This window comes from Colletotrichum orchidophilum (assembly GCF_001831195.1).
Source record: "Colletotrichum orchidophilum strain IMI 309357 chromosome Unknown Scaffold_1.1, whole genome shotgun sequence".
Lineage (NCBI taxonomy): Eukaryota > Fungi > Ascomycota > Sordariomycetes > Glomerellales > Glomerellaceae > Colletotrichum > Colletotrichum orchidophilum.
In genome coordinates this window covers 314,830-326,254 of record NW_019172957.1, presented here as the reverse complement: position 1 = coordinate 326,254, position 11,425 = coordinate 314,830, and the positions used below count along the sequence as shown (strand labels likewise).

At 32.6% G+C, this 11,425-nt stretch overlaps 1 protein-coding gene across 1 annotated transcript; it reads left to right on the top strand.

Moving 5' to 3' along the window:
- Positions 1-2,994: 2,994 nt before the first annotated feature.
- On the top strand, positions 2,995-3,144 carry CORC01_00061 (uncharacterized protein; the record flags this gene model as incomplete). Its single annotated transcript, XM_022611719.1, has 1 exon — positions 2,995-3,144. A coding segment is annotated over one exon (150 nt), but the record flags the coding sequence as incomplete, so codon positions are not given.
- Between the last annotated feature and the right edge of the window lie 8,281 nt (positions 3,145-11,425).

Genomic DNA, 11,425 nt, shown 5'->3' with positions numbered 1-11,425 from the left:
AATAATATTTATCTCTTTATTTATAAAATTAAGTTTAGTATTTAATAGTTCTAGCGTTATTTAATTAACTTTTACTATTATTTCGCTTCCGTTTTATAATCCAATATATAATTAAATATACATTTTTTATTAATAAATTTATTAATACATATATTAACGTTTTTTTTATATTCTTAAATAAGTTATATATTTATATTACTTTAAATATTATATTTTATAAATTAAGTATATTAATACCGTTTATTATTTTATAATAATTTACTAAACGATTATTTAATATTAGTTCGATATTATAACTTATTTTTATTATATATTTAATCCCGGCGTTAAAAGTTTCTTTTTTTATAAATATTTTAATTATGTTTATATTAATTATTATAAAAGGGTCGTAATAATTAATTAAAATAATTTTAAATTTAATAATTAACTTTTTAATATATCAAATTTTCGTTTTTATTTCTTTTTAGATTTTCAAGTTATCTTAAATAAATATTATATATATATTTAAAATTAGTATTTTATTAATTAAAAACTTTTTATAAGGCTCGTCTTTTTTTTTTTATTTAAGTTATATATTCCTTAAGTATATTATTATTAATAAGCTCGTATAATAAAATTTATATTTTTAAAATAAAATTATAATAAAACTATATAAATTATTATTTAAATTAAATATATTTTTAAATTTTAATATATTAAAAATAGTTTTATATAAAAGTTCAAATTTAATCTATATTATATATTTTAATTATTATAAAATAGTCTATATAGAACTATTTTTTATATTAATAAATAAAGCCCCGAACCGGCTCTTAAGTCTTTTATAAATTATTAGTTAACCTCTTTTTTATAAAGCTATTTTTTTAAATTTTAATAATTAATAATCCTATTATATTTATATAGCTTTTTAAAAGCTTAAATAAAAACTTAAAATAACGAATCTTATAATATATAAATCGGTTATAAACCCTTTTATAATTTACATTTATATTTTAATATTTTATTAAAAGGTTATTTAAACTTTATTAAATATAAATTCCGTACCGTATTTTAATTTTAATAAATTAAATTAAAATAGCTTTATATTTTAAAATAATATAGGCATTATTAAAACTATAGCTTTTTTAACTTTTAAAATAGTACTTAGTATTTAAATTAATACCTTTACAAAATTATTAATAATATTTATATTATTTAATAATAAAAAAATAGAATTTAAATAAAAAAGTAACTAAACGTATTATAATAAATATTTTTAATAATAAAGGGGGTATATCGGGTTTTATAATAAATATAATAAATATTATAATAAATATATTAAGTATTATAATAAATATAAAAAATATAACAGTAAATATATTAGGTATTATAATAAATATATTAATTATTAAAATATATAAATTAAATATTATAGTAAATATATTAAATATAAATATTATTTAATTATTATAAAATTAATTCTTTATTAATATAAATATATAAATTATTAATTTAAATACGATAATCTTTTTATATTTGTATTAACGGGATTTATTTTTATTAATATTAATAGCGATATAACCGTATTAAGTTTTAAAAAAGTCCGGGGTTTTAATAAGTTTTTAAAAAGCGAAGTTATTAAAGCCGGCCTAGGCGTTTAATTTATAATTTATGGTATTTATAAAGTTAAAGTTTTATAATTAATATATCTATAATAATCTTTATAATATTTAAAAGCTAAAATTAATACTCTATACTTTTAATTCTTATTAAAATATAAAACTTTTTTTATTATTATTAATAATAATATAAAAAAAATAAATTTAAATATTAAAAATTTATAATTTTTAAAAGAAATAATAGGGTTATAAATAAAGCTATTAAAATAAAAATTTTTAATTTAATTACTTTTTTATTTTTTAAAAACCTTATTTTTTATATATTAAACTATTTGTTTAGTATATTATATAATATTTCTATAATAAATTATATAATAAATTTTAGTTTATAAGGCGGTTTTAATAACGTAAGTTTATAATTACTTAGTAATTTAGCCGGGTTTTTGTTTTAATTTAAAACAATTAATTATAATTACGAGATTAAATTATAAAACTTTTTAATAAAAATAAGGATATTTTAAACGTATTTAATAGCTTATTAGCTAGCCTTAATTTTAATATATAATATCGATTTATTTATTTTTTAATATTTAGGATATATTTTTATAATTTAAAGTTTTTAATTATTATAAAAAGGCCGGTAGTCGTCGTTTTGATTTATGTAATAAAAGATTTTAAAATTATTAATATACGACTATTCGATTCATAAATAAAATAATATAACATCTAAATATTTATAAAATTATAATATAAAACGTTAATATATTTTTATATTTTTAAATTTAAATAGTATTTAATAAGTTTACTAAGAAGTTATATAAAATAAGGTATTTTTTATATTTTTATATATATATAACGTACTTTACTAATTAGCCGCGCATATTAATTAGCCGCGTACTTTTTCTATAACACGCTCTATTCCTAACTATTTAAACTTTTAATATATAATAACTTAATAATTATAATATTAATCTATATTTAAAAAAAATAAAATAATTTTTATTATTAAAGCGATTCGAATTATATATATTATAAATTAAAAATTTAATATACGACGTATTATAAAAATATATAATATTTTTAAAAGGATTTTATATAATAAAATAAATAATCGATTATACCGTGATTAAATTTAATTTTAACAATATAAACTCAATTTAATTAAAAAAAAATACTTTTTAATATATTATTAAATTAGATTTTAAAAGATTTTTTTATAACTTATTAATATAAAAAATAAAATTAATCTCTTATTTCAAATATAAAATAAAACGCTTATTAAAAAGTATTAAGCTAAAAGGTTTATTAATTCGTAGCCGATTTTAAAAATTAAATTTAATTATTTCTATAATTATTAAAGGCTTTTTAAAAGGATTTAAAAGTTATTTTAAAATAATTTACGTTATTAAATAATATAATAATTAAATATAATATTAATAACAGAGATTTATATAATTTTAATAAGACTAGCTTTATAATAAGCGTTATTATTAAATTAATAATCGTTATATATATTAATAAATATAAAAAAATAAAATCTAGTTAATTTAATAATCGTAAATAAATTATAATTATTAAATATATTAATTTAAAAAAATACTATATTTTATTTTTTATAATTATTTAAAGGTTTTATTATTTTATTAATTAATTAATAAAATCCGGTTTTTTAAATAATTAAATAATTAAACCGATTGTTAATAAATAAACCGATAATAAAACTAACCTAAACTAAATTAAATATTTTAATAAATATATTCGGGCTTATATAAAAAGTATTTATTAAATATTTATAATCGATAAATACGAGAGTTATTTATCGGCCGAATTTAATAAATATTATAAATAAAATAATATTATAATTATTAATATACCTTTATATTTATTTTATTTATTTTAATTATTAAATATTACGTTTTACTTATTTTTAAAACGTATATATAAAAATAAAATTAACTTATTTATTAAATCTTTTATTAATTATATTATAAAATCCGAGTTTTTTATTACTTTTTATAAAATTTATAATAAAGTTTTTTTAAATAAAAATATTAAATCCGTTTTTTAAAAAATTAAAGTTTTATTATAAAATTTAAATTATATAATTAAAAAAATTAATATAAATATACGGACGTTTATATTTTTTATAATTAATTGTTTAATATTATTAATTTAATAATTATAAACGCTTTTTAATTACTACGAAACGCTTTTATAATTTAATTTTATTAAAATTTAGATTTTAATTTATTAAAAAAGCTTTTTAATATTAATAATTAAAATAATTAATTAATTAATAAAAAGTACGTAAATAATAATATACTTAATTACGATTTTAATAAATTAAATACATATATTTTAAAATATTAATATAACGTTTATTAAATATAAAAAAATAAAAAAAATATTTATTTAATTTAAAAAAAGTATTTAATATAAAAAAATCATAAGTTATATTAAAAAAAAAAAAAAAAAAAAAAATAAAATATTTTAAAAAATAAAAAAAAAAAAAAAAAAAAAAAAAAAAAAAAAAAAAAAAAAAAAAAAAAAATTAAAATAAAAAAAAAAAAAAAAAAAAAAAACCGTTTAATATTTTAAAAAAATAAAAAAAAGGGTTTATTAAAAAAAAATCGGTCGGCTTAATAGTATTATAATATATATAAGAAAATAAATTATAATATATAAACGTATTTTAAAAATATAAAATCGTTTAATAATTTAAATATTAATAAAAACTAATTAATATTTTATATTATAATTATATAAATTTATAAAATATTTAAAAAATTAAAAAAAGTACGCGGTTAATTAATATACGTAGCTAATTAGTAAAATATATTAAAATATATTTATAAATTAAAAAAGTTTATTTAAATTATAATATAGTTATATTATTATTCAATATAGTTTTTTTAAATAAGATTATAAGTTAACTAAATAAATATATAATTTAAATATATTAATTTTAAAAAATAATATAAAAAAATAATATAAAAAAATAAAATAAATAATAAAATAAGTATTATAATAAATATATTTTTATTAATCTTTTTTTTAAGTAAAAAGAACGGCGAGCCCGTTTATATATATAGGGTCGCTTTAATACGTAACTAAACTACTAAGTGATTATAAGGAAATATTATATTAAGGGTATAAACGCTAAATTAAAGGCGGGGTTAGCCTTTATTATATTATTAATAAGCACTCAAAAGGCCAAGTACTTTTAAATACGGTAAACTAACAATATAATTAAAATATTTAAAAATAAAATAAAATTTTATTTTAATTAAAATATTTAAAACGATTAATTTTTAAAAATAAAATATTAAAAAAAAATAGGTAATTAAAAATAATAAAGGCTATACGCTATATAATAATAATAATAGTAATAGTAATAGTAGCATAGTTTGTTTAATTATTTAAATATATTAATATTACCGGTAAAGCTAATTAATTTAATATATTTAAATTATATTCCGTAATTTAAGACCCTCGTCGTCTCCTAGGGATAATAACATACCTTAACCTTATAAAGCTAGGCGGCCATAGCCAAGGTCTTTAAGGGCTAGATTAGTAGTTAGGTCGGTGACGACTAGCGAATACCTGGTGTTATATGTCTTTTGAAGTTTTGCCAGAAACACGGACTTTGGATGATATCGTAGCCATTTCACTCTACGGTCATTGTCCTCTTCCTCAGAGTGAGGTGGTTAGAGATTTCACTCTGTGAATGCATTTCATCCCAACGTACATCATAATGATAAGGCAGATAGATATATACCGAGCTGCGACCGCGGGCTTGATGGATATGCGCGTGGGTGGGTGCATCGGTGACGAGCATGTAATGGAGGAAAATGAGAGAAAACGCTTGGGTCCTATCATTGCTGATAGTGGTGCCGTTGTGGAATACCCTGGTCGAGAAAACCTCCAAGGCCAAGTATAAACTGGGAGGGTGGTGCAAGCGCGTCATCTGAATATTTCAGGTGAGATTCACCTGGGCCTAAGGGTGATGTTCCAGTTGTCCCTCATTCAAGTCATTAAGAAACCGGGGTTCTTCCAAACGACTTTAAATTTGCGTGCCAATCCTTCCAGGAACCAAGAACGTGTGCGACATTGTCTTAGAGCTCAGGAGTCGAGGTGTGCACGCGAGGCGCATTTAATTCCTACATCGGCGGGCTGCGCCCGGGTGAGACCACTGAGGGCTTTGATTGCCAAGCATTTACCTAGCATGAGTTAAATCTCATGGTCAGAGGACGTTGGTTGAGTAAAGGTTCATCCTTCCTTTAATAGATGATACAAAAGAAGACACTGACAACATCAGCGCCAAGAGACGTACATATGATGCCCCTATCCAGACCAATTAGGTATTAAATTTCCTTTAAAAGGCTGCAAAAGGCGCGAAAGCCTGAGTCAAAAGATACTGACATCGTCCGATAGACAAATAGCGAACGATCAACAGCGTAGTAAAGATGATCATAATGTCACTTGGGGAAGCTTTTGAGTACGACTCCCGAGACAGCATATGCACCCTTGGCGGGATTGAACGCAGAGCAAACCGACCACCATGGCCTCGAACGTCTTGAAACATAACGCTTCATTAGGTGCGAGGATGTGGCTCAATCTTCTGACAAGTGGTCCGACTTGGTAAGTGGTCTCCTAGCGTGGGCCTTGCCAGTGAGGTCTAAATCCTGACTTCATCGAGAATAGATAGCGGTCAAGAAGCCGCAAGGGTACACAAATAGGATCATCAGGTCAAAAGTCCATTAACAGCGGCAAAAATGCTTAATGAATAGTCCGGGTCGTGGTGGTGAGACTGAGCGCACCTTATGCCGCAGGCGGTGGGAACGAAGCCTAGTGCCTCGAATACAACAGCATTTCTTGTAGTCTTGAACTTAAAGGACTTGTTCAAGACCACAAAAGGATCTAAATAGAAGATGTTTGATGTAAAGAAATGAAGTGCGCCTCAAGTGTACTTCAAGTGTACGGCGTACCTGAAGCGTACCTAAATCCAAGTTCACCTGTTTTGAGTGGACTTAAATTAAATTTGGTCAGGCATCTGTTGGTGTTATGCCACAGGTAAAGATTGCCCGTACGGCCAATTGGAAGACGAACTTTGGATAGAATACTCTCCTATATCTGGTAACAATGTGCTCAATGCAGGGGTTCCTTTTGACCATCTAGTTAGAACCTTCGGAATGCCACATACCGTGGAGAGCACACATCTTATAAAAGGGCTGTTCTTCGATTTGGTGAAAGTGTGAGCTGTTCAAGTAGCTTTCTAACTCTCTAGTCTAATACATTATCGCCTACCTGGCAAAGGTTAAACAGTCTCGGCAAGAATTACGACTCCGGAAAACTAAAAGCTAACAATATGGAGGGAATTCCGGGTTTTCGCTAGCCCGCCTTGGGGCAGGGTGTCTACTTTGCGGCTGGTCTCGCCGCAGCGGCTAGATATACGTGATTGATGAGCATGGTTTATGCCGAAGAGGGACTGGAGATCCAAACGAAATCAGAATATTGGAAATAAAGCTCTGGCGGTGCACTGTTGAGGCATTGTGGTGTCCTCAACAGACTTGGGATGCTTCTTAGATCCGTTTTTTTCTCAGGCGGTGGAGGATACTGCTATCTCATTCGGTGAAAGCCAAGTCAATTGCAACTACGTTAAAAAGCTTATCAACAGTGTTTTTTAAGGGTACGCGATTTGGCGCCACTCCGAAGACTAAAGGAGTTCTTTAGACTAGGGCCACAGTCGGGAGAAACGGGTTATTAAGGCTGCATCTTGGGTATCTAAAGATCAATATACATAGCAAATACCGTGGTAAAAGTATAATGTCTTCGGCGCAACAGATCGCCAAAATCGGAGATGTATAGGCATGAACATCAGCCCGGTGTACTTAAGGGAGTCTCAGCCTTTTTGAAAGCTTTAGTCTGGTCTGGTTGCACTCAGGTACAAATCAAAGCTTTCTTTGGATGGTTAAAAAACCCTACAGTACCAAGTTAGCGGGATGAAGTTATACGCAGTTTTACGTCAAGATTATAGTGGTTCGCTGGAATTTGATAATGATTATCGGTGGATATAAAGACATGAATGATTTTCTGAGAAGAATTAGCAGTCTGTCACTTAGACGAGAAGAGTCTAAATTTGTATTTCGGGGTGGGAAGATAAATAGCCGAAGCTCCTGGTTGGGGTTTTGCTCGGATGTGGTCGAAGTCTGACTCCGTTCTATTCGAAATGCCGCTAAGCCAGCTTGTCTCTCATCTAGATTGTCTCCACTATATAAACTGCGGCTTCAAACTGGATCTAGAAAACTTCCCTGTCTTTCCAAATAACAGGCCTTCTACCGGATATAGAGGGCGTTGTAGACCGACTGGACTGTGTACATGATCTTTAAGGCGGTAGGCGAAAAGAGGCGGAGGCAAAGGGTAGATGCCATAATTCAGTCAGACCTGCATGAACTCCTCTTACAAAGGCGGGAAGAGGGGCTGTGGCCAAGAAATCGAGAGTCACAGTATCAACTTGCAATTGATGTGTTGAAATCCAGGCCGGGTGCACCATAGAGCTTGAAGTTCACCAAAGGCAGGTGAACGCGAACACGAAGGTCCATAAACTAGACTATACCGCAGGAGTTACTCCGCAAGCAAATTCAAAGAGTTATAAGGGGATAAGAACGGTGGTGTCTTGATATCAATGGATGGGGTAGAACCGGTGAGATTGATAGGCAGCCAATACGAGAGGCGTTTCTTGAGAGTCAACGATGGGAGTGAACAGCAATTAGGCGCCTTGAAGAATACCCACACCGCCCATGTTCGGACATGCACGGTAACGCGCGACGCGTCGCAGCAGGCTGAAGCGCAAGAACTTCATCGCTTCAACTGGACGGCCGCCTGGGCCAAGAGAGGATGGAGATCCCGCCACCATCCCCCGGAGGCGACGTCATCACCAAGGACCCGGAAATCCAACGGCATCTCGCGAAACTAGAGGACTACCTAGGTAATATCCAGTCCAAGGGTGAGTTAGCCCTAATTAAAGCCGAGAGAAGCTTCGCAAAGCGACTAAGTAGCTAGAGGAAGTATAGCGCGAGGAGGACGGCGTAAAGGCGGGCGTGGGCCAGGCTCGAGAAGCTCTCGAAGACGCACGTGAGCGCCAGAGGGAGATTGACGATCATGTTGGGATGTAAGCAGCGATTCATATGTGAGGGACCGAGGAGGAGAACCGTGAGAGCCATTAGTACACCATCTCATACTTGAGAAGCACGGGGCGAAGGATCTTGGAGCTTATGACTAGGGGACGGTAGTGGTGCGCGCCTATTGCTGAATGTGGCACGGAGGAACATGGCTTAACCTGCGATCAACATCTTTTGTAATTAATCAAGTCGGAACCACGGCATCCCAAATTCTTGCAATTCGCCCGTAATGTCTACTGTGTGTTTCTTGCGTTTGATCACCTTGCTGCCACCAATGGATCCGCAGACCAGGGAATGCTCTCTACTTCGAGGACTGAGATTCCAAGACCAAGAAAATGTCTTTCACTTGAATAGGGACGGCGGACGGTGTTCCTGCGTGCATGATGGTCGCTGCTGACGGATGTGTCCATGTCTCGAGAACACTGAGGTGACAGGCCGATGCTATTGGTCACGAAAACGAACCAGAGAACATCACCTTGCTTGTATATATTGCTTGCTGTCTTTTGAATGTCTCCTATAACTTGTTTGCCATCCCTACGGTCCTTTCAATGCTGTCCATCTCGCCATGCCTCGTTGCCCAAGAATCTTCAATTATGTCGTGCATGGTCTACGCATCCTCCAGATGGAAATGTTGCAAAGCCTCTTCAGGCCTGTGAACTGTGTTTTGAAAGTTAGTATCGACCGAGATGCGTTGCGCAGGCTTTCTTACCGTGAATATAGCTCTCCATATGTTCAATATTGTTGGATCAGGAGAGACAGAGGCAGATGTCGAGTGCCTGAATGCTTAGAGGTACATGCAAACCTTCTATGGACTTGTCTCCACGTCAACAAAGACCTGGATAAAGCCATCGTCAGAGACAAATGTAGGATGACTGGGAATGATCTGAATGTTACCGGTCAACTGATGGATTGGCTGACCATTTCAGGAGTCACGAAGCCGTCGAGGATGATGCCCTCACCACCTTCATGATTATTGCCATCGGCATTGAGTCTCCCCATTCCAATTGCGGTCGGTACCCCGTAGCTCTCAACAGCCTTCTCCCTTCTGTTTCTAATTCATGTATGGGGGCGATCTTGTGCAGGTATTCCAGCGGGCCTGGCGGCAGAAGCATATCCAAGTCGGTCGGGATCTCGGGCGAGCCTGGCATGGCTGGCGCAGGCTGCGGCGTCCAAATGAACGTGTGTGTGGGATTATGGATGAAGACCGTGGAGGGAGGGTGTTACTTTGAGATGCCTTGGGTCTAAGAGATGCTAGTTAGTACGATAACCGAACAACATGGCGGTGGGAATCTGACGGACATACCTCCTGGAACCAATGCCTCCTCGACAACCCGCGTCCGTCCTGATCAACCATGTGCGCGGTCAACATGGGCTTCTGTAATTCGATCAACGTTGCCTAGGTTAGGAGATCGCCTTGTACCTCAACCAGCCTGTGGTTCATGATCTTTTCTGATCGCTCTGGAGCTCCCACTTGGCAACGATCCAAACTAGCCCGACGTCATCGGCAGTCAGACTCAAGCTGTCGGTGGCTGCGGCTATAGGATATACTTGGGCAAGAGGGCTCCCTAGCTTGAGGGCGAAGGAAGAGGGTTTCGGTAGTTTTTCATCTCATGCCCATGGCTAGAAGAGCCTGCCGCCAATATTGCCCTCATTCAGCGTCCGTCTATCCCCGACACTCAGTTGTTCGAGGCCCTGCCGGCATCTTTCTCGGCCGCAAAGTGCTGTCAGCGCACTACATCATCGAGGCAGAGCTTCACCCTTTACTGAACCTCTTCATCTCTATCAACCCAGCCAACCTACCGATCGCGTTCGCGGTAGCCAAAACTCAATAACACCGTCGGCCTCCGGGCTCATTTCTTGGGCTCCCGCCTCAAAGAAACGAGAGGATCTGGAGCTTGCGACTTAGGCAGAAGGGTTCTTTGTTTAGTAAGACCACATTTGCAAGTCAGTCGGTCAGTGGCGCGGTCTACCATAATTCCAGGTCACGAAGCCTCTTTTCCCATCTCCGATTCGCTTGCACCCCGAGCCAGCCTCCTCGAGCATATCCCCCGGGTAGGTTTCCCATACGTATATTCAAAAATTGCTCAAAACGGGTGGGCTTGAATTGAGGTAAACAAGACATTGCAGCCTTGTATCCCATGCCTTACCGCAGCCACCCTCATCCACTGGACATTATCTTCTACCGTTTTCGCCTGCAATTCAAGCTTTTCTGTTCGACAAGAGCCCCAGCTAGGAATCCCGTACAGAAATTTCAAGCCCACTGAAAGGAGGTGAACCTGGATTCGTTTATACTTTAGGAACAGTTCAGGCTCATTTCAGGGACACTCAGTCTGAGTGGACTTGAATTCTGGCCACGTGGCAGGATCTGTAGGGGTTTCTTCCGCCTGCTGGTCCTTCGCATTGGACTAGGGCTTCGTGATTACTGGGGGGGGTTTGGAGGTTGCGGAGTAGCTTGCCATCGCAGAGAAGGGCGCTGGGATCGGCTTAAGCGGCGCAAGAGGCAGAGAGACACAAAGACGGAGACTAAGCTTAAGGCGAGAGAGCAACCCGGGGTGAAGATCGCACAGAGACAGGCCGCCATTAAACTTGCCAACCAAATGCGAGCCCGAACACCTGTCCTCTGGGCCTCTTGATGTTTCTCGTCAA